Source organism: Rhineura floridana, chromosome 3 (genome assembly GCF_030035675.1).
Source record: "Rhineura floridana isolate rRhiFlo1 chromosome 3, rRhiFlo1.hap2, whole genome shotgun sequence".
NCBI classification, from domain to species: Eukaryota; Metazoa; Chordata; class Lepidosauria; order Squamata; family Rhineuridae; genus Rhineura; species Rhineura floridana.
The window spans coordinates 70,584,822-70,608,836 of NC_084482.1; the positions used below are offsets into that span (position 1 = coordinate 70,584,822).

The 24,015-nt window shown below is 45.8% G+C and overlaps 1 protein-coding gene and 1 long non-coding RNA gene across 16 annotated transcripts in view; one reads left to right on the forward strand and one right to left on the reverse strand.

Moving 5' to 3' along the window:
* The window catches only part of ARHGAP44 (Rho GTPase activating protein 44), a 130,031-nt gene extending 115,555 nt beyond the window's left edge, over positions 1 to 14,476 (forward strand). For 3 of the 14 annotated variants that reach the window (XM_061616482.1, XM_061616481.1, XM_061616490.1), the window contains exons 18-21: positions 2,122 to 2,577; positions 4,010 to 4,158; positions 4,901 to 5,278; positions 12,523 to 14,476. In XM_061616482.1, the coding sequence (XP_061472466.1) occupies positions 2,122 to 2,577; positions 4,010 to 4,158; positions 4,901 to 5,278; positions 12,523 to 12,659 (1,120 nt within the window). In that variant the 3' untranslated portion in view covers positions 12,660 to 14,476. Of the gene's footprint in view, positions 1 to 2,121; positions 2,578 to 4,009; positions 4,159 to 4,900; positions 5,279 to 7,499; positions 7,596 to 8,013; positions 8,066 to 12,522 lie in introns of all 14 variants that reach the window. The other 11 variants (XM_061616488.1, XM_061616491.1, XR_009761343.1 and 8 more) reach the window with 10 other exon arrangements.
* Positions 14,477 to 16,327: 1,851 nt separating this feature from the next.
* On the reverse strand, positions 16,328 to 22,157 carry LOC133382174 (uncharacterized). 2 transcript variants are annotated; one of them, XR_009761829.1, is made up of 3 exons: positions 22,002 to 22,157; positions 20,204 to 20,280; positions 16,328 to 18,105 (listed from the first exon to the last, which is right to left on the reverse strand). It is a non-coding gene; the product is annotated as an uncharacterized LOC133382174 (long non-coding RNA). The 2 variants fall into 2 exon arrangements; XR_009761828.1 differs by having other exon boundaries at positions 20,221 to 20,280; positions 22,002 to 22,154.
* Between the last annotated feature and the right edge of the window lie 1,858 nt (positions 22,158 to 24,015).

Here is a 24,015-nt window from a genome sequence, read left to right on the forward strand (position 1 = left end):
AATGTACTCACTAAAACCAGGGGAGGGGGGACACACAGGGGCAAGCCACATGAGAAACAGAGAGTGGTGTAGCACCCACAAAGATGATCTCTCTCGCCTTTTTTGTTGTAGATAATATCACAAAACAGGAAGAAATATGGGCAAAATCTGGATGGTGGTCCTGGATGTTTAAATCCTTTTTCTGTGTTTACACGGGCAGGAACAGAGATCTGGTCCTGCCCTTAATACTTCTCTAGCCTGTGGGCTCCAGCAACAGCCAGCATTTTTCCTGTCCTGCAGGATCGACCATTTGCAGCCTTTTCTCTTGGTTTTCTGTGACCTGTCTGGTTCTTTCCCAGCTTCAGTTTTTGCAACCTTGCTCCTTTCCAGTAAATTACCAAGCACCATTTCTGACATTTGAATGACCCTGTTCAGCCTAATTTTGCACTGATGCAAAATTTCATTAATTTCCCACGATTGCATACCACTTCCATGTTCTCTCATGCATGCCACCTGCCACCAATAGCAAATTGATGCCACATGCCCATCTTAATGTTTTTACTAGATTTGCTCTGGAAGGAATTAACCCATCCATGCCAATCCTATGCAGGAGGTACCTTGTGGTAGCTATCTCAGTGACCTCTAATGTGTTTCATGGAGATCTTAGTTTAGTTCTAAGTAGCCGCAAGATCCATTTCTAAATGGCTGACTGCAGAGAATTCAGTAGTGGTCCTTGAGATGCTACCACAAGGTACCTCTTGCGTAGCATAGGAAGAAATAGGTTAAATCCATCCAAAGCCACTATAGTAATCTCTGTGGATGGAAAGAGGCAAGTATTGCAAAACTACAAGTTAAAATTTCCAAGTACTGCAAGACCCACTTCTAAATGACTGGCTGCAGAGAATTCAGTAGCAGTGTTTGCTACTTTGGGTGGTATGGAGCTCATAATCTTGGACTGCAAAGAAGTCCCATGCATCCCAGGGGAGTCTCCGCCAGGGCCTCCTCTCTGGCTGCTTGAAGGATTGCGTAGCTTCCACAATCCTTGGCTGGTATGATAAGGGGCTTTGGAGCTGCGTGTCCAGAACAAGCAACTAAAAGAACTCCAACAACAAAAACTGTTTGGGAGTTCAGATTGTCTCAGAAATTAGGTTTTCTGATGCCTGCATTTATACTGCTGTATTGTCAGTTCACATTAGCCGGGAGAGGCCAAGAAAGGGGGGGGGGCAAAGTCACACTCTTGAGATAAGGACATGCAACTTCATTAGAACTCATTCCATGCTTCCTTGCCTCCCTGGGGTATCTGTCACCTGCAATTGCATACCTAGTACTTTGGAAGGAGTCCAGCAGACCTTGGTGTTTGCCTGACTTTGCTTTTCAGAACACTGCCCTGCTATTTTCTCTCTCTTCCTGACATGCCTTCCATTAGATCAGTAGTTCTCAGTCCAATATTCTACTTACAGTGCCTACTTTCCCAGGGTAATGGGCAGCATGTTCTGCTGTGTATGCCCTGTTAGCCGCTTACCTTGTAACGGAGTAGTTTGCCCCAGAGTTATGGGAAAGCTCAAGTCTAGGATTGTCCACTTCCAAGTACAGAGCATCTGAATTGTGTGTGTGGGGGGGGGGCTTGGATTCCACAGTTGCCCCCAAGCTTGATTTTCTTTTTCAAATTAGCAAGCATGGGAAAAGGCCAAGCCCCAGACTCCCATTTCCTGTCCATGAAGGAACATAGTCCTTGTCGAATATCCCTCCCACACAGACACCCTCCATGAGCCCCTGAAAGAAAGTCATTCTTTCCCCCCAAGCAACTGTTTGCAAGGGAGATTTTGCACAGGCCTCGCTTCTGGTTTCTGGCACACACTGTGAAATTCCCAAGGGGAATGGTACATGAGAGATAAACCGGAAACCAGGCCTGGTGCTGCCATCTCAGGAATGTGGGAAGTGCTGGCCCAGCCACTGTGTACCTTGCAGTTTGGGAGCCCCTTATTCCTTCCTTCGGCTTTTTTGGTTGTTCTTTCCTTCTCCCTGCTCCCAGCCCCGCAAGTGCTTTTGGGCTGTTTTCTTAACTTCTGTTCAGTTCCTCCCTGTACAAATGCTCTCTGCTCTCTTTTTTGTTTTGTTTTGTTTTGTTTTGGACATTTGCAGCACGGATGGTGTGTCGTCTAGTTGGTCGGATTCCTGTTACATCTACCTATCCCCTGAGGACGACAAGCCTCCCCCATACTCCTGCTACTCATCCTCCCACTGTCCCCATCCCAAGACTGGCCCATGTGCTAGGCCTGCGCCCCCCTTGCCACTGTACAGGTGGCCACGCTACAGCCAAACTCTGCCTCCCTCATCTTCCTCCTCCTCTTCTTCCTCCCCCTCCCCTCAGCAGCTTGATATTAACTCTAACCTGAAACCGTATTTCCTGCACCTCCCTAAGCAAAGCTCCCTCACAGAGTTGCATGGTCCAGAGACTAACCTCTCCTCTGCCTACATGAAACCCACCCTCGCCTTATCCAAACCTGATTCTCCTGGCACTCACAGCTCCCGTATGTCAGTCTCTCCCCCCTGGGTCAGCTGCACCTGTGCCAGTGACAGAGGAGCCGGGCTCACTAGGTAAATAATTGCTTATTTGACGAATGCTAGGGCAATTGTGTGCGGTGATGGAAAGGTGAGCACCACTTGCTTGCCTCATACTATGAGTTCTACACACAAGGACGGGGCCTAGGCCCCATGTCTTTTCAGCAGAGAAATGAGGCCTGCCTTGTCAGCCTCCATGTCTCTACAGGTATCCTGGAGAGAACTTAAGCTGTACTGGCTTAAGGGAAGCAGTTCTTTGAAGCCAAATCCAAAGTGCAGGCTTAAAACGGGTTTAGTGGTCGTCCTTTCTCCCCGAGGAATAAAGTTCTGTGAGGAGCCTGGAGATCTCTGTAACAGAATTCTCAACAACCTCCCCAAACCACAATTCCCAAGATTCTTTAGGGAAACATGACAGCTAAAGTGGTAATATATATTTATATATTTGCAGTTTAGATAAGCCTTTAGTGTCAATAGTATCCAACCAACCCTTTCTTAGACCCTGAGTTGCAAAGGCTTACAGCAGAGGTGGGGAATCTGTGGCTCTTTAGATGTTACTGGACTACACCTCCCGTAATCTGTGTCCATGGTCCATGCTGACTGGGGCTGATGACAGTTGGAGTCCCAGCAACATCTGGAGGGCCACATGTTACCCTGTCTTAACAGATTTTGGCTTGGGTCCCGAGCAGCTGTGCCAATCCAACAGTATACTTGGGACCAGCCTGCCCACTGCCATTTAGAGGCACAGCACAGCCTGGCAAACTTTGATATCTTCACCATCCAGGTTCCCAGTTACCATGTTTAATTGCCTGGTCTAGCCAACCACCTCAAGTAGCATCTCTCTTGCTGTAGATTATTTGTGACAACCGCCTCTCCTCTTTCCCACTGGGCTAAACTGTTGCTCACCATGCTGCTTTGTCTACCTGGACCTTGGGGTAGATTGGCCAGTCCTGCCAGATGGCCATCTTGGGGTCACTTGTAAGTTGAGTGCGGTAGCTGGCACCAAAGGAACAAACTTGACATGATCCCCGCCCCCTAGTTCCGCAAAAGTTTATCTCTTAATCTATAAGGCACTTCAGCCCATCCCCACCACGAGGAACAGATTGTATTCCTCCTTCCCTCCCCGCCTGCCCCATAGGGTGGTCCCTGGAAAACAGCTTCCCTCCATTTTGTTTTGTCTCATTGCTGTGTATAGAGGGATTGAGAGGGCTGCAATGCCATTCATGCTCTAGTCATGCTCAGTCTGCTTTGAAGGTGGATGTATACGTTTGTCTGGTACTTTGGGTGTGTGTTCGGGAGCAAGGCATCAAAACGCTTTGCTTTGCAAGTATCATTGGCTTCCCTTAGCAGAGGGTTTGTTGGCCTGCACCCTGACAGGAGGAGGGGGCACTAAGGGATATTTTGAGGAGGTGCCCTTCATACAAAGGGGCTCACGACTGCTTCTTCTTGTTCACCTTTTGTTTCTTTTTAGCACACTAAAACCCAAGGAACTCTCTCCAGTATCTGGGCAGAAAGGGAGCCTGGCTTGTGGTCATGTGGCACCATGTGGGAGCACACAACAGCCACCTGGCCTCACGCAGCAGCTGTCCACAGAGCAGAGCCCACACACTCTGCGGAAAGGTATGCATCACATCTGAATAGAAGCGCATATAGACAGAAGCTGAATACAAGTAGATTCATCAGGGCAGAGACTAACAAAACAAGTCTCTCTCTCTCTGTTTTCTTTTTTTTCCCCCACACTAAGCAATTTCATTCCACTGGTTGACTCCTCCTTTTGGCCAGGGCTCCTGTTTTCTCAGTGGGTGACTGCAATTATTGCGGATGATCAGGGCTCCTTTCTAGTATCCTCATAAGATTGACAGATTGTGTAGGAAGGTTCCTGTCACAAACACTATAACTTAGATTTGAAATCTAACTTGTTTGAAAAATAAAGTCCCCAGAATGAGTGTGACCCATTGGACAGAGCATTAATTTGGAGGGCATAAGGAGACCCAGGTTCAAGTCCTGTTTCTGCCTCGGACAGAGACATTGGGTGGCACTAAGTGCCAGTCCTACTCAGAGTAGCTCCATTTAAGTTAATAGACATGACTAACTTAGGTTCATTAATTACAATGGTTCTACTCTGAGTAGAACTTAGTTGAATACTACCCTTAGTTTCTCAGCCCAAGTTCATTTTCCAGCCATGTCTTCCCATGTGCATAAGTTGCCCTTAGACTTGAGCTTCCGTTAATAAGGACTGAAGTGGGCCTGACTGTTGCATTCACAAAGCCAGTAGTAAAAAATGCATCAACCCCCCCAATGATGAATGGCACTTAGCTCTGTCTGTCTTTCTGTCTCTCTCTCTCTCTTTTGTCTTCTACAGTTTCAAAGAAGCTGGCCCCAATTCCTGCCAAGGTTCCTTACGGCCAGTCAGGTGGTATGTCCGATCAGTCTACAGGGCAGCCATCCCCTGCCAGCCTTTCTCCCACCCCACCAAGCACTCCATCACCCTATGGACTGAGTTACCCACCAGGATATTCCCTGGCCTCGGGCCCACTCTCCCCAGCAGCTGCTCCTCCTCTATCTTCTCCTCCTTCCCTGACGAGCACTTTAACCAAATCTCGGCCCACCCCCAAGCCGCGGCAGAGGCCCACGCTGCCACCTCCACAGCCTCCCACATCAAATGCATCTGGCTCTAGCCCGCAGTCTGTGGAGCACACTGTACTTGACGGCATGTCCCCCGGGGAAAGTATGTCTACAGGTAACAAAGTGGTGGCAGAGGGGCAACACTCTAGGTGGGTGGGGGGTTGCTAGCAGGAACAAAGTGGAAGAGGGAGCGGCTTATGGCAGGGGTAGCCAACCTGTGGCCCTCCAGATATTGTGGACTACGACTCCCATCATCTTTGACCATTGGCCAAGCTGGCTGAGAATGATGGGAGTTGTAGTCCAAAAACTCTGGGGGGGGGCTACTTGGGAAGCTCCAAGTCTCTATTCTTGGATGCTCCTTTTGATTGCTTAAGACACAGCTTGTGAGAAGCTCTACAAATGAGAGCAAAAGATGGGAACAGCTAGTGCAAAGCTGGGGTCTGCATTAGCCACTATAACCTAATTAAGACAGAGGGTGACACTTCCTGGTGGCATGTCCTTTTATTTTCCTGAATTCCACAGAAAAATGGCAAAGCAACAACTGAACACTGTTCATTTAGAGAAAAAAATAGATTCTGGTGCTTGTCAAATACTTAACCTCTCAAGCAGGAAGTAATTGCCTTTTAAAACAGAATTTTGAAACTACCGGAAAAGCAAGTCCAAAAACAGGTGTTGTGTATAGAGAACAAAAGAGCAAGAGGTAATAGACACACACCCCATTGTACTGTCGTGAGAGATGGAGGATCCCCTTCTAGTTTGGGGTGATATGAAGTCAGTAAGTGAACTGAGCAAAAATGCTGCTTGAGAATGATCTGAGCATAATCCAGACCTTTTTAGTTTGGTACTCATCTTGAGGGCTTTCCAGACAAGTGTTGCTGATTCCCATTAATCTGATGATGCACAGCAGTAGTGCTTCTGTGATGGCCATGTGGCATTGCTCTGAAGTAGTGCTGTGCACAGGCTTCAGCGGAGGCTTGAGTCAAGTCGAGCCCATTTGGATGTTTTGTGGGCTTACCCAAGTTGGGTTCTGACAGCCATGGATTGCTACACGTTGGATTCAATGACTCAGAGTGACCTGGGGCTGTCAGGGGCAGAGCATCAGGCAGGAAGAAGAGGTAGCCGCAGCTCTCCTTCCTGACCAATGAGCAGAGGCAGCGATCCTTCAGGGGTGCAGGTGCTATTTTGCATGGGGCTTTTCTGCAGGAAAGCTCTTTGCAAAACCGCGTTATGCAGGATTGCTCCCTCGGCTCACAAGCTTTGCACTGTTTTGCACAACACCATCCCCCGAGATTGCTCCCTTCTGCATGATCCTGTTTTGCAAAGGGCTTTCCACTCTTTTGGGGCAGGGGGAAGAAGAGGCAACATCACTTCCCCCCTCCCCACCATATGTTTAACTTGGTTTTTTTACCCTAATTAAACACGAGCTTCACTCCCCCCAAGCTTATTTTGGGAGTGACTCTGAGCTCTGGTGGGTGCTCCCCAAGTTGACCCAGGGGAGTCAGCCTGATGCCCCCTCCTCCAGACTGGAGCCATAGGGCAGACCGGGGGGAGGGTGTCCATGCACAGCCCTACTTTCTGGTATGCTTCAAATCTCTACTCTGCATAGTTGGGTTGGGGAACCTTTTTCAGCCACGGAGGCTGCATGGCAGTGGTAGGCAAGAACAGAGACAAAATCAGGCAGAGCGACACACATAAATTTTACCTTGGTACCGTAGGCTAGTTTCTACATACACTCTCGCTCCCCCCTCTATCCTCCGTCCAGGTAAGTAAGAGGCATTATCAGATTTGAGGGACACCTTCCAGCCTGGCAGAAACACTCACGGGCAGGGTGCGAAGCAAGGCCATTGAGGGGTGTCAAACAGAGAGGCCTGGAAGGATGGCATTTGGCCCCAGGGCCTAAAGGTCTCCACCCCGCTGCAGAGCTATGCCGTTTTGGATGCCTAGCTCCTTGGCCTTTCTTCCTCTCCTCCTTCCCTTCCCCCACAGGCTGTGCATTCACAATTTCTAATGCTAGAGTGCTCATCTTCAGTATGTTATTAAAAGAAAAATCAGTAAAAGAACCCCAACCTTGTAGCAAGGCTTGCAACGCTGTTTCCCATTGTGTATGGAAGGGATTGTCACTTCGGGTGCCTAGTAGTGGTATATCGGGGGGGGAGAGGTAATCATTTATTGCCCTTGGAAAACCCAAGCACCTAGAAAGGCTTTTCACATTTCCACTGAGTCTCTGAGAGGCAGCAGTTTGGCCTAAATTTGGACATTTCAAATATAGCTAGAAACACAGGAGCAGATCCACTATTTGCATACCTGACCCCTCCCATCTCTCTGTCTTTGGGCAGGCTTCCATTCCCTGGGTGGCTGCAGCTTCTGCCTCTAGGGATCAGTGGCAAGCCTTTGTGGCCTATCCCAAGGCAGAGCAGAGGCACCTCCAGCAGGCAAGTCTCAACACTAGGGGTGGGTGGTGTGTTTTTTTAAACTCATCTCTGCAGCCCTTTCACCATGCTCCAGGATGGACTCTGCTTTTGACCGACTGATCCCTGGCTTGAGAGTCTCCCAGTGGCCTCCAGAACATTGGGGAGGGGGCTAATCACGGTACATTCCGGAAGCATGAGGGGACTGCAGCTCGTGAGTGGTAAATTGCCAAGCCTGTGTAGTCAGAGAGAAGACATTTTCCTTCCACAGGATTTCCCCGTGAACGACGAGTGGGATCTTGCGTTGCCAGCTTCCCGCTGGTGTTTTAGGTAGACAGGTGCAACTGCTCTGACTGGAGTTTCTGTGTGTACTATTTTTGTCTTGTTACTTTCTGTTTCTCTTCTGTTCCTGTCTCCCAATCCTATTATTATGTCCCTGCAGCTGTTTGAGGCGCGTGATGCAATGTTGGATAGGTGTGAGGGGAATGCTCAGGGTAAGCTGGAGTCCCTGCCCTCTTCTCTGAACCTCTGCCACCACTACAGCCGTCACCCTACCACCACCACCCCCTTTGCCCCTGGCCTGACCCATGGCTGTGCCTTTCCTCACAGAGTCACCCCTCACCATCTCACTGGCCTTGCATGGGGCACGCTGATTCAGAACTCCATGGGCTGCTCTAGCGGACTCTCCAGTCCCAAGCTGACTGATAATGATGTTATTAGTAAACTTGGAGGTGTGCTTCTCAGAACCGCTGACCTTCAAGCCTGACATATATATATATATGAGTTGAATTGCCTGCATATATATATAGGAGCCAGTGAATCCTGTGGCTTGGAAAGGAATTAGCTGAATGAGTTATATATATATATATATATATATATATATATATATATATATATGCAGGCAATTCAACTCATTCAGCTAATTCCTTTCCAAGCCACAGGATTCACTGGCTCCTAACCTTGCTAGCCCTTTCTGTCAAAGTGATTCTCTCTCCCTCCACCATTCCATGTATTCTTTCCAAAGGGATGTCATGATATTGCCATTAATGAATATTAATGGCACACATTTGTTGTGGATGAAGCCAAATAGTCCATATCTGAGGCTACCCAGGAGCAGGTGACAGTCAAGGTTATGAGATGTGTGCCCCTTGCTCAAAGGATAGGAGGGTTATGGGATCTTCTGTCATAGTTGCCTTTACAGTATCAATGTGTGGAGCCTATGGCCCTCCAGATGTTGTTGGACTCCAGCTCCGGTTGCCCCTGGCAATTGCTCACGTGGGCTAGAGCTGATGGGAGTTGGAATCCGGTAGGATCTGGAGAGCCACAGGTTCCCCATCATGAATCACTCCTTTGTTCTGGAGTACACGTCCCACAGCCATTTTATGGGAGTGCTTTCACAAGTTGCTTTGTGTGCAAAATCATATTGTGAGTGTGAGTTTTTGCTCAGGATGCAAATACCCTGTGTGATTTGCAGGTTCTTGGGTTTATTCTTTCTTACAAGTAACCACGTGCATTCTATCCGCATGTTACGCTTATAGGCAAAGTAGGAACTTAGTGAGAAGGCTTCCATGATTTAAAATTATACACAGTGGGTTATGTTCCACTAAGTCTACTCAGAGTAGACTCATTGAAATGAATGAACCTAAGTTAGTCGGGTCTGTTAACTTCAGTGGGTCTGCTCTGAGTAGGACTAGCATTAAAGACCACCCTGTGAAGTGTTCCTCAGTGACTGCGAGGGGATCATCTGCATCCTAATCTAAATAGGAGGGTTGTTTGAAATTACACAACAGAGTAAATGAAAACTGGGTCCCACAAGTATGTTGGGAAGCTGCCTGAAGATAGCATGGTTGCATTTACCTTGGTATCTCTGGCTGCTGGGGAGAAAAATGAACATAAAACAGGAAGTATGGGGGAAGGCCCACAGCTCAGTGATAGAGGATCGGGTTTGCCTGCAGAAGGTCCCGGATTCAGTCCCTGGTATCTCCAGGTAGGATGAGGGCTGCTGCCGGTCAGTGGAGAAAATACTGAGCTAGATGGACCTCTTTGTTCCTGACCCAGTATAAGGCAGCTTTTTATATTACAAGACAGAGTAGGGCAGATTGCCAGCACTGCCCTAAGCGGTAAGCAGTTGTGCACCAAATGTAGTGTTTCACTGTCTCACCCAAACGGCTCCAATTGGGCAGTTGTCTTAGGACGGGTGGGGAACCTTATTGGCTCTGGGGGTCAGAACTTTATCTGGCCCCACCCATAGGCCAACTTTGACATGTGGATGGGCCAACCTACCAATCAATCACACGGCATTATTGTAACATCACATGATTGATGGGTGGTTTGTCCCACCCCATCAAAATCCTTTGCAAGGAGATCCTAAGCACAAGGGCCTTGCCAGCCCTATACTTCGCAAGCTTCCCCATGCTGCTTCTTTCCATCGCTAATGTCAGAGGTGGAAGGAAGAATTGTAAGGAAACTTCAAAGAGCAACGTTGGGAGGGGGAACCACTTTCCCCTCCTTGAGCAAGGTCCGTCAGCTGATGGGCAGTCAGGAATGGGCCTTGCTCTGGCAAAGGAACAATAGTGAGCCATCTTCAAGCTCCTGGTTGTTCCTTTAAATCCTTGTCCTTACCCACCCCATACCTAATGTCATGTGTAGGGTGAGTGGGCGTAGCTTCCCCCAAATGGCCTCACAGGCTACATGGGGAGACCTGGCAAGCCATGGGCCAGCGGTTCTCCAGCCCTGTCTGAGGATGACTAGCAAGTGTCAAAGCCAGAGGGGGCAAAGGGGACATTCTTTACCCTTCCCAAAGTTTTCCATGGAAAATGGAAAATATTATATCTGCCCAACTGAAACACACTCACGCCTGCATGTGCATAGAAAGATAGAAAGCAATCATCCAAAGGCTGATGTGTAAGCATTCCACCTCAGAAGGGATGCTTCTATCAAGCAGGCAATTTCTGCAGAACCTTGATCTTTCTCTGAACCTTGAAAGGCTATTCCTCTTGCACTAGACCTTACTCCGTCCCTTACACCAGTGAGCCAATGTGCCCTACAGATGTTGCTGGACTGCAGCTCCCATCATCCCTGACCGTTAGCCGTGCTGGCTGGGACTGATGGAAGCTGGAAGTCCAGCCACATCTGGAGGGCACCAGGTTGACTACCTTTGCCTTCCACGCTTCTCTCGCTCTTTTTATTGGCTTAATATTAGAAGGGCTTTCTCAAGCACATTTGCCATGTGGATCTCCCCGTGATAAGCTGTTTGTGAAGGTTAATAATACAATAATGGGCTCAAAAGGAACACAAGCAAATTCAGTTTTATTAGTTGTATTTCAGGATGTTCCATCTATTCTGACTCCCTGTGGAAGTGAACAGGGTGTGGAGTGGGAGGGGAATGGATCGTGGTTGTGCATAGGACATTGTTTAAAACAATCTAGATGCATTAGTCTACAGCTAAGGAACCCCACCCTATCCTAATTCTGCATAGTCTCCAAATCATTTATTTGGAAGGCTTGTTCCTTAATTCCTACCCAGTTTTGGCCACAATCTGCATACCACCCTAGAGTTGCTTCATATCTGGAAAGCGGTATTTATAACATGTCCCTCATAGGGACATGTTGTGAACACTGTAACATCCCGTGGAGATATCTGTGTGTATACTCTGGCTCCTGGGCATATGCTTACCTGTGTCCACAAACAGTCTTGTCTTCCTCAAAAATGATAGTATTCATCATGTGCACATTTGGTAGGCATATTTTCAATGTCTTTTTCATATCTTGAGGTGTGGGCCCCAGGTTAGAGTTAGAAAAGAACTGGCTTCTCTTTATTCAGAGCCTCCTTTTAGTGTTTTGGATTAAGCAAGAACTAAAAAGATCGGAGATGAGCTCATCAATGATTACAAAAAGAGCTATATCTCTTAAAGTTATTCATAGTTAATTGACTAACTTTTCAGGGTGGATTTACACATTTATAAGCCAACATCATTGTTTGGTCCCATGATGTCTCCATCATGTTCAAGCAGATGTGCAAAGCGGTTAATTATTTTACTTATTTATGTCTATGGATAGCATGCCACCAAAAAGCACAGGAAAAAGAAAAAATGAAGATGGAAAAAAATTGAGAAGATGAATGATACATACAATCATAGAATCATACAGTTGGAAGGGGCCTATAAGGCTATTGAGTCCTGGGGGCAGGGGAGGAGGAGAGACAGAGATATTAAATTCTAGATAAAGGTGCTATTGCAATACTGGCCACTTAGATTCCTTTACCAGATAGAGCCATTTTCTTCAAGGCTAACTGAAGGGGAACAGCAACGATACCCACACAGCTTTGGCAAATTTTGTCATGTTGATGCCTCCTTGCCAAATGAGGTAGGGGGGTGGGTTTTTCCCCCCAAAGACATTTAAAACAACCTTGCAAGCAACTTTTCAAATTAGTAGCCCACTAATATGTTTATTCCCCTGCCTGCACACTTGTATGTTAAGTCATTTGTGGCATACTAACACTAAAGGGGGGGTACCTGTCTTTCCATTTCCATACACTTTTCTCCCTGGTTGCCTGGAGATTCTCACTAACAATTTGACCAGGCAAGTTACTATTTACAAGCCTGTGTTTATGATTAGGTTGCATGGGCATTGGACCTGAAACCACAGGATATGTTGCCACCTGCTATCGTTGGCCTAAAATCTGGTTGCTGAGCTGTGTTTAAGGAATCGAGATTATGAAGCATATCGTTTAGAACTAATTCATATGTGCTTTCTGAGAAGGGACAGTTCTGAAGAATGTTGACGCAAAAGGCACAAGCCAATATATTATGACATCCCTTTTCTCTGGCATTAACAGGCTCTGAGAACTATATTTAATGCTCAAATTTAAGTTAAAGCTTGTCTTAATTTTTCTTAGCTTAGAGCAGTGTGATTAATGATATGTCTCCCTGTGTGTCTGTGCCTGCTTGCAGATCTTGCCCACCTTGCTATCCCTTCCATCCATGTAGAAGTTGACTCCACACTTCATCTGGACCCACTGGGACAAGTCCAGAGACATCCGGTACCAGGAAAAATCAGTTCAGAGGATTCAGAAAGCACCGCCCTATGACACAAAAGTCCCCTGTCCCTCTAATGTGCCCTCCTGTACATATCGGTGCCCCATGAACACTACTGAAGGAGATGTGTCCAGAGGCCTCCAGAGCTCTCTTCTGAAGTTCCGCTTGCCAGCCCCTTGTGCAAGACTGACAGACTGTGGGCCTGGTGCTAACCTTGTCTCTGTGGCAAAGGGCATTGCTGGTGCAATTTCCAATTAATTTATTTTTCTTCTTCTGTTTGTTTAGCCTTATCCAAATTTTGCCTTTTTGACGTGGTGCCTATTTATCTCTGTTACAAGCTTTTGGACCCTTAACAAAGAATTAATCCCATCTGCCCTATTGGGGAATTTGTTTCACTCCAGTGTTGTACGAAGCACAGAGATAAGAGGGTGGTAGGCTGCTTACCGGCTGAAGGCACCCACCGGGTTTAGCTTTCTGACCTTGGAGGCGTGTTTTGTTCTGTCTGCCTCCTGCTTTTGCTCTCGCTGTCCTTACTCTTTCCACTCCACCTGTGCTGGCCCATCTCTCTCTTCCCTGTGGATTGGGCAAGGAATGGAACTCTCTCCTGTTTTAGAAGTGACTGCACCTTTCCTCAATCCCTGAAGGCCTGTATTCTGAAATACCAGGTGCAGCGTTGTGAATCTCTGTGTATCTACAAGCCTCCAACAGGGGAAGGGAATCTGGCCTTACAAAACGTCTACAGTTCCATTTCCCCACCCCAGTTACCTGGGTCTGCCTGCTTTTTCTCCCATCATTCATATTTGCTCACCTCCCTCTGCTTGGCATGGAAAAGCTCTTTGAAAGTAGATGGGGGGGGGAGGTCAGTAATGGGAGGAACAGAGCATCTGGCTGTGGTCAGAAGTGGGAGGAAGTGGCAGCTGTGATGTGGTTGGGTGATGGTCTCCTGTATGTCTGAGAAGCAGTTACTTGATTAGCAATAAAAGTGATCTTAAACATACCCCCGCCCTTGCAGTGTGATGTCGGAGGCAGAATCTGGCCATATGGAGTTCTTGTTCACCAGCACCATGGGATTATCCCCCTCTTCTATCGGCTGTGTGTTAATACCTTGAGGGCAAGGAAAGGGGAGATGGATGCCACTAACATACGCTTGTAGGGGCCAGATTGCAGCTCTCCGTGGTGTTTAGCCCAGGGTTTGACTGAAGAGGGCAGAGCTCTCAACTGTGCATGCAAAGACAGATGTAACCTTTTATCATTTTAGAAGAGATGAGATACATATATCTGTCAAGGTAGATATATATTTGTATATATATATAAAAAGGCTATAAATATATATATTTGATTTATTGGGCCATTTCATTTGAACTGGTGTACAAATATACGATGTAAATTTAAATGCTGATAATAATTCTTCCAACACCAAACTTTCACACGAACCTTCCCTCCCTCAGATTTATGATAAATGTCTCCAAACTCCTTTTTTCTTTTTAAAAATCCCAGCAGTGGTTTTTGCAAGTCTAAATGCTCTCGCTTTGCCACAGGCTGTGATAATGTGTAGTTCATCATCCAAAGCAGAAGAGGCAGGAAAACAAGTGCAAATTCTTGTTTTAAAAGATGGGGGGTGGAGAGGAGAGATTGTGATCCTAGCTACTCTTTCCAATTCCAGCCACATGGTATATTTGCTGCTCCTCAAGCTGGGGGAATTGCCCATTGGTATCTTGTGCTGCATCTTAAAATTACTGGCAAGAAAAACCCAGCCCAAGCACTGAGCAGCTCCTTTCGAGGGGGAGGGGGGCTCCTGCTTCCTCCATTTCGGCCCCATCTCTCCCCAACCTATGGTCTCATTAAAGTACAATTAATGACTTTTGTGGTATCTCTGTTTCTCTTGTCTGTTTGCTGTGTCTGGATTGGTGGATTAGCGGGGGGGGGGCTGCTGACTTTCTGCTGGGATGCCTGGGAATAAAAGCTTCTCTGTGGGACAGGCTTATTTAGCCGTGATGCTTTGTTGGGGGGGGTCAGTCCCAATGAGGGCAGCACTTCAAGAATTAGGCTGAAGCCATGTGTGCATTTTCAAGAATTTTAATGATCAGTTTAGTAGTAAGTGAAAAGAAGAGGGAAGCTTTTCATTTCCAACGTTCATCAGTTATGTTTTTCCTGCTTTAAATGTAGTCATATCCCAACCAGCTAGAATGTTAGAGATACATTTCTACACTTGCCTGCCCCAACTACTGGCCTGTATGGCCTTGAGGCTACCCTTTGAGGCAGATCTTGTAAGAGTTGGTAAGTAACAGTCTGGTACCCAGTCTGGTTAACCCACCTCCACCCTACCTGCATTGCCTGTCTACCCACTTCACTGCTAATTGTATGAATAAGCTAATCACCAACTGTTTATAGTGTTAGGCCCACCAGTGCTGGTACAAGGGGTGGATAGGGAGATGGTGAAGTGAACAGGGCTATCTTCCAGCTTTCTCAGTTTGAGTGGGGGGGGGGTCCCAGGCAGCGGACAGTGAGGGGAAATATCTGGGCATCAGATGTCCATGGAAGGAGAAGAGGGATTGAAAGGGGCACTTTCATAGAGGAAGAACCATTTAAAACAGGTGTGGCTAAAACCATGCCCCTCAAGATGTTGTTACACTCCCATCAGTCCCAGCCAACATAGCCAGTGGTCAGCAGTGATGGCAGATGTAATCCAAAAACATCTGGAGGGCCACAAGTTCCACAGCCCAGGTATAAAATGTGGAAGAGCCATTCCCAAATACGTACAGCACCACGGGGGGGGGGAGGTGGAAGAGGTTGTTGGAGACCTGGCTCAAAACACCCATCAGACCACATGCTTTTGTTCACAGTCCCGTCCCCCAAATATTAGTACCATTGACAAAATTGCAGAGCTACTTTCCTGAATGCCTATCAAAAAAAGCATTTAAGCATTGCATTTCTGTCTGCATTTCATACATGTGCTTCAACAGGAGCAGAGAGTCCCTGGTGATTTAAATGGCACATGTGAAAGCATGTATCCTAGACCTCTGTTCTTCAGCCTTGGGGGCCCAGATGTTGTTGGACTATTATTTATTATTTATTTACTAGATTTATATCCCACCCTTCCAGTAGGAGCCCAGAGCAGCAAACAAAAGCACTAAAAACATTCTAAAATGGACTTTAAAATATATTAAAACAAAACATCTTTTTTAAAAAAGCTTTAAAAATGCATTAAAAAGCAAGTCCAACACAGACACAGACTGGGATATGGTCTCTACTTAAAGGCTTGTTGAAAGAGGAAGGTCTTCAGTAGGCACCAAAAAAGATAAGAGATGGTGCCTGTCTAATATTTCAGGGGAGGCAATTCCAAAGGGTAAGTGCCACTACACTAAAGGCCGCTTATGTTATGCGGAATGGACCTCCTGATAAGATAGTATCTGCAGGAGGCCCTCACCTGCAGAGCACAGTCATCAACTGGGTATGTAAGACGATCTTTCAGGTATCCTGGTCCCAAGCTGTATACAACTTCCATCAACTGCAGCCAGCTTAGCCAATGACCAAGGATAACAGGAGTTGTACTCCAACAATATCTGGGGACCCAAGGTTGCAGAACAGTGTCCTTGACCTTTGAGCTATCGTTTTCAATTTTGCCAAGACTGCAGCCAACCCAGGGAGAGCAAAATGCCTCTCATATCTGATCCCACTCCCTGAGCCAAGTGTTTCTGTGCCCCCGTTATGCTACCATTTCTACTTCAGAGTGGGAGCACAGTCATACTCTTCTTAATGGCCAGATGCTGCCAACCAACAGCTTTCCCATGTGGCTGCCACCATCATGCAATCACTATGTTCAAATGGCCATCTTGCATCTCAGTGGCTGGGCACTATGTCTAAACACCCCAATTTTCTCTTTTGTTCACATTTACCATTGGCCCACCCTAAGGGCACAAAGATATATTCACCAAAGGCTTTTCAGCCATATGATGACATGAGCCCCCCACAAACCCCAAGAGTTGCACTTATCCTGCAATTAGCATTTTTCTTTTGTTTTCAACTACTTTCTGCCAAGTTTGGCTGTCTGATGAAAATTAGTGATGTATCATTTCGGAGTACCACAGGTCAAGTGGAGATTTAAACAGACCCTACCCTGTGGAGCAGCCCAATTTCCTTTTCCTCCTCTTGAATGTGGCAGCAACCCAGGACCCATCTGCTGGCTTTCAGACACTATCATGGACATCTGCTCTAGCTCCACAGGGATTTCATTGTTTGTTTGTCCTCCATCCCAAGTGTCAGCATTTCTGCTATCTCAGACAGACCTAGGATCAAAGCCCAGAGCATATAACTCATTAGCACAAGAGGCATCTGCAGCTTTAATATGGGAGTACTGATTTGTTGTTGTATGTCCCCATCTGTTCTGGATCTTAAGGACACCTGCGGCAGGCTCCCTGAATAGCCACTGAAAATGGCAGCACTTACCGAGCAACATTTTCCTGGGGCAGGATTGGCCATTGCACACACATGCTTCTCTTTTGGTATTGCACTTCGGGCATGATGAATACAGATGGCTGGATGGGTCCAGCCTTGTCCTGCTGTCCCACACTGAGCATTGATTCGTTAGTATTCCTGTCTCAGGGAAAGAAGTGTGATGCAGTCCCATCTTTCACTGTTTCTAATGTGAAGGGGGGCTTTTCAGATTTCCTCCCACCAAAGGAGAGCCATGAGTGCCAAAGGCCAACTGAGGCTCAGATCTTGAGTGGGGGTGAAATCTATACGTTCAATTGTTCCTAGACAGAAGAAGCAGGAGTGGGGAGGAAGAAAAGGAAGACTGGACCTTTTGTGCTGCCCTTTTCCTCTCCTGCTAGTTCCAGCAGAGGTTGGATATTGTCAGTTGCAGCCTTGAAGCAAGGAATGAGGTGGTTCGGTCTTGCTTCTTTTTATTTTATTTTTTAACCTCCAGCTTCTGTATGAAGTTCCTCACCAACACTTTATCTTCATAACAGCCTTGTGCTGTAGTTCAGACTGAGAAATGGTAACCAGTCCAAGGTCAGCCAAAGAGCTTCATGGCTCAATGGCTTTTTGAAAGCTGGTCTCTCAGGTTCTTAGTTCAAAAATCTAACCACTACATCCCACTGACTGTCTTGCTAGTAAGTGAAACCAAAAGTATGCAGAAATCCATGCTTAACTTTGAAGACATTGCTGTTTATATGCTGATTCTTGATTTTGAATTATGCCTAAGATTCCAGAGCAGCTCTAGAGATTTTCAGTACTTCCATAATTGGTGAGACAAAACTTGTCCTTCCTCTTCTCCTCACCCCCACCCTATCCCCACTTCTCAGCGATCACTTTAAAAGTTCTTCACCATAGCTTTCTCAGCCAAAGCAAGGATACACTCTTGGTTTTCTAGCAGCATTTCGTTCTGGATGCACTACATTTCCCTCCCAAGTCTTGTTCCTCACTGGAAGTGAGTTCCCTTTGCAGCAGCCCATTCAAGATGCAGTTTTAACCGTTCGGGCAGAGGCCAGGTTGTCTCTGTTTTGGAGACAGAAGAAACAGAGTGTTAGAACAGCTTTAAGGTATTGGAGATTTGTGCTAGATAGATGTCTGTGAGAGGTGGGGCTGGGTATATCTTGCTCAAGACATGAACAAGCATCCATTTTTGTATTTGTGTAGGCCTCTTTCCTTGCAGCTTGTGAGGAATGAAAATCTCTGCCACTCTCAAATTTTGTAACTCAACAGCAGCAACATATAGCATTTAAGCAGCAGAAATCTATAACACTTTACATACTGGCATATCTAGGTGCAGCTGAACATAAGAACATAAGAAGAGCCTGCTGGATCAGGCCAGTGGCTCATCTAGTCCAGCATCCCGTTCTCACAGTGGCCAACCAGGTGCCTGGGGGAAGCCCGCAAGCAGGACCTGAGTGCAAGAACACTCTCCCCCCCTGAGGCTTCCAGCAACTGGTTTTCAGAAGCATGCTCCCTCTGACTAGGGTAGCACAGCACAGCCATCACGGCTAGTAGCCATTGATAGCCCTGTCCTCCATGATTTTGTCTAATCTTCTTTTAATGCCATCCAAGCTGGTGGCCATTACTGCATCTTGTGGGAGCAAATTCCATAGTTTAACTATGCGCTGAGTAAAGAAGTACTTCCTTTTGTCTGTCCTGAATCTTCCAACATTCAGCTTCTTTGAATGTCCACGAGTTCTAGTATTTATTTTTATTATTTTAAAAGTTATGCCCTGTTTTTCCTCTCCACAAAGAAGCTGCTGAAAGTAGCTTACAAATATAAAAGCGGACATAAAAATAACAATGTTCTATCTATTTAAAATACAGCCATTTATGAAGGTGTGTTTGTGCCCATGCACATACATAAAGTACAGATCTTGCACTTGCCAGAGAAGTGCACTTAAGTGGCCTTAACACGCATAAAAATGAACTCTGATGGATACCTCTATGGGTTAGCCAGGCGTAAGTTGGTATGTGTGCAATTCTATGTTGGTAATGCAAGCTGCAGTATGAGATTATTATATTCTAGAGTATTGAGAGAAGCAAGGTGATGTTCCCCAAAGTATGGCTACATGGAAAACAACAGGTATGTGGTCGTCTTCTTGCTCTTGAATTTGTTAGGTATGAACAGACAAATGGAAACAAAAGTATATAATTACTACCCAGAATACCTCCATAAGCAGAGAAAGTGAAATAGTATGCCTTTAGTCCCTAGAGTAGCAGTTTGTGTGAACAAAGTAAGAGAGGGTTAATGACAAGAGTCAGCTTCTTTATGGAGAAATTGTTTTATATACCCTAAGCTAAGATGTTTTGGCTACCTCCCAGGTTTCCCACCTGCTTTTTAAGAACTGGTCTTCCAGCTGTTGTTGGACTTCCAACTCCCATCAGCCTAGCCAGAATAACCAATGGTCAGGGATGACAGAACATATAGTCCAACAATGTCTGGAGGTCTACAGCTTTCCCTTCCGTCCTGATTTAGGGAAACAATTTTTAAAATGTAAAGGCAGCTGCAGGGACCCATAAGAAAAATTCTAAAAATCCATATTTGGTCAGTATGTTTGTTAGGCCAACTGAAATGTCACACAATAGTATGCTATAAGCAAGCTTTGGGGTTCTCCAGATCTCCAGTAAAATGTGGCAGAGGGGAAAGAGAGAGAGAGAGACTGAAACATGGCTGGTGTTGAAACATCTGGTAAGAAGATGGAAGTAGCAGACATTTAAATAAGGTCCTGTGGCCTCCTGGGAAGGAGAAGCACCTAATGGTAGAGCCCCATCTCTGGAAACTTGAAAATAAATACTAATCTTTATCCTCAAACTGCCTTTTCCTTCCTATATTGTACAATATGGATGAACTCTTTTCTTTTAGAATTGGAAGAGAAATCTCTGTGTCTGCATGTTCACACAAACCTGTGCTTGCTGCAATGCAATTAATATTATGAAGAACAAGTGACATTCAATAGCTATTTCTTCTATAGCAACAGGCAGGGATGTTAATGTAACAGGTGCATAAAGGTTGTACCTGCATCAAGTAGGTGGTGTTAGTCTAGTCGCAAGTTATCTGTGACTATACTCATGCACTGGGAAGCGTCATGCAAGTGTCGCCATGCAGGAGGATGTTTACCGTTTGCTGTACTGTACCTTTACGCAATGTAAGAGGAACTTAAACTGATGTTGGATCATCACTTCGAAACACAAGCCCTTCAATCAAAACAAGTGCTATTTAAATTGCAACATCAACTGATTTCAAATTAAATCGTTCCAAAAGTGAAATGCCTTTTATGTTTCTTTTGGCAAGGTAAAAGGAGAGGAGAGACAGACAGACAGAATACCAAATCAATCTTGCTGGGACGTAAGATTCCAATCCATTTTCTCTGCGTTGCCCCTTACCAATGGAAGAAATCATTGTGCATACCTCTCATTTCATGCATTCTTACTGTGTGGGTTTGACTCATATTTAAATCTACACAAAGGCATCAGTAGAGGACGCTAGGCACCAAGATCCTAGGGCAAAATCATCCTATGACCCCCAGAGGTTCAACTTGGCATCTCTTTACATACGTTTCCTGAAATAAATCTAAAATAAGGGGGTGGGGGATTTGAGCTGTAGAGTCACTTCTTTCTTTAGCAGTGAGGGATCCATTACCTCGCATTCAATGCTGTACTAAGCAAGTGACCAATTGGACATGATCTGAAAGATCTAGGATTAGAATAGGTTTGTTTTAATCAACATATGAGGGGAGAGAGTCACATAGGAACTTACTGATAATTTTAAAATGTCTTGTAAACTGCTTAGAGGTTTTATTACAATCAAGCAGTATATAAAATTTATTAAATAAATAAAAAGATAAACCATGGCAAAGGGAGAGGGAGAATTTAACATTTTCCCTGGGACCATTTTTCCTGATTAAAATCCCCATAGCATCTCCCAGCAGCTCTGGTACAGAAGGTTCTGATGGACTGGTCAACACACCCTGTACATGACTCTTTGGCAATGCCTGGAACCCAATAATTCCTACTCCTATTTCCTTTGCTGCCTTCTGTCTTCCTACATCCTGTCTATTCTGTGTGTCCTTTACTCCCCACCCCAGAAAATGTCAGCTGGGCCACCTGAGTCCTAACTTGCCTCCTGGCTGCAAACCTATGTTTGCATAGTGGCTTGAAGGCATATTCACCAACACAAGGCCGAAGTCTACTGGTGCATACTACCTCTTGCATCATGAGAAGAAAAGTACAACTATTCTGTAAGTTAAAAATAGCTTCCTAATTGTCACAGAAATGAAAGCAGGCCCTGTCTAAACCAGGTTACCTGAAGGCATGAACTTTTCTCCAGCATCTTGTGCTATTTAGCTGAAGGTTTCTCATGAAGGGCACACTAACGAATGTCAGCCAGGATCTGAGCAAATATCTCTGCAATCCAGAGCTTTGTAAGGTTGGCCACTTTTGAATTTCATATCTGCCCCCTTCATGAACTACAATGAGCAGTCTACCAAGGGGTCCCCTCTGGCATTCTCAGTTGTACTTTGCAATTAGACCCAGGCAAGATAATAAACTTGTCACTATCTAGAATCTTCCAGGATACCTGCAAATATCTTTATTTATTTATTTATTTTTATTATTTTATTTATACCCCGCCCTTCCAGCAGGAGCCCAGGGCGGCAAACAGAAACACTAAAAACACTCTAAAATATCATAAAAAGACCTTAAAATACATTAAAACAAAACAACGTTAAAAGCATTTTAAAAAAACTTTAAAAACATCTTTTAAAAAGGGTTAAAGATATTAAAAGACATATTAAAAGCAATTCCAACACAGACGCAGACTGGGATAGGTCTCAACTAAAAGGCTTGTTGGAAGAGGGAAGTAGAATAACGGAGGCAGCTTTACAAACTAGCTGAATTCCTCAGTTTCTGAGACTTACATTTTATTTGGTACGTCACACCAGGGTGCTTGTTGCCTTATTTTGCTGATACACAGGCCTTCACTTGAACACCTTGTAGGCAGCCTTGGACAAGACAATGCCTCTTTGAGCTCTGAACTGTGCCCTAGCATTTTACAGGTGAGGGGCTTGAGGCATCCAAGGCTGTAATCCTGTGCACACTTTCCTGGGAGTAAGGCCCACTGAACACAGCAACACATAAACATCTAATTCTTTTCTCAAAATCTTCCCAGCTAGTGCATTTGGGGAGGGGGGATATTCCATAGTGCATTTGGGGATATATTTGTGGGATATTCAAGGGCTCACAGATCTGAAGATCAGATGCGGCTGTTTTATAGGTTGTGTTCATAGTACAGCCAGTTTACTCAAGTGATACCGCAATAAAATCCATAATACAGCAGTAAAGACGCTACTGTGCCTTTCATCCTTCTCTGGATACAGGTGCTGCCTATCTTGGGTACATGGGTGAAGTTTTGATTAACAAAGGTAGAGGCATCTCCCCCTAGCTGGAGACAGGCAGCTGCAAAGATCAATTTTGGTACTTTCTTTTAAGGTAAGTGCAGTATCTGGCCAGTGAGCCTGAGTATTAGAGCACATGCTTCGCATACAGGAGATCCCTGGAGTATGCAGTTAAAGGACCTCTTGTAGGAGATCTGGGGGAAAATAGCTGTGGGAGACCTTAAGAAATTGCTGCCAGGCAGAGTAAACAGTACTAAACAAGATGGACCAACAACCTGATTCAATATAAGGCAGCTACGCATGAAACAAAGGTGAGCTGGATCCCTCAACTATAATTCTCATGTCATCAGTCCTTTACTGTGGGACTCATACAAAAAGATACCCAAAGTAAAGTTACTTCCTGCTATAAAATGATGGTAAATCACAGAATAGTGGCTGGTACAAACACAGCTGAAGAGGCCATAGGGTTGGGGCCAGAATATCCTCCCTGTTTTCTATGTTTATGCCACATCCACATCTCATCTTCTCCTGCGGATACATCACGATGCCTTTCTAACGAGCCATAGGGAGAGATTGGGAATGTGCAAAGTAGCCTATGCCACAGGTCCCTGTGTAGTTGAAGGAAAAGTCTCTAAATTGTTTGAGCAAGTGAACTGAATAAACTAAAAAAGAGAAGGGAACCAAATAAAAGGCACATTCTATTCTAAAGCCCAAGTATAGCATTCAAATGTGTAGCAAAATCCCATCCACGTTACAACTGTCATAACTCCTTTTATCACTCTCTGTTCTCTCCATTCATCTTTGCCCTACCTGCATTCATTTGAATTTTTTTAATGGCTGGATTTGTTGAAGCTGGCTTGCTCCTTCCTGTCACCTTCTTGGATTGCACACTTTCTGAGCATGGATTGCATCACTCCTGTGCTGTGCCTGGCATATTGTTGCCAGTAAAGAAATCTGGATGATCCTGAGACTAGGCTGCCAAAGGGAACATGACTATCCTCTTATGCTGCCTTGGACCCTTACTGGGAGGAAGGCTGTGGCCACAGTGCCCCCCCCCCGCAGAATATTCCAGTCTCCTACCTTGAATATTCAGCTCCCAGACTGAAAAAAATTATGCCTGTGGCCCTTTTACTAGTGGAGAGAATAGGAAAAGAGGGCAGGCAGCTGCAGCACGAGGGGACTGAGGAAGACCTGGCCTGGGAGTGAGTATCTGGCCTCTGGGTGCTTGCTACTAGCTCCTTTGGGCTGCTGTCTGTCCAGACAGCTGAAGTCCCTGGTAAGGCCAGCAAGGACAGGGACCCCCTGCCTGGACCTTGCTTCAGAGAGAGGCTGCAGTTAATCTCGCAGCCCCTTGCAACAGCTGCTGGCTGGGCCAGGAGGCATAAAAGCCCAGCTGCCCTTGGGGAGCCCCTTAGGGAGTCCCGAGGGCGAGGGCGCTACCCCTTCTATTACTTTTTCTTTTTTTCCCTTTTTCCCTTTTTTAATTTGTTTTCTGTTAAACCAGTCTAGAGGAGATTGGTGGTAGGGAGGGCGTGTG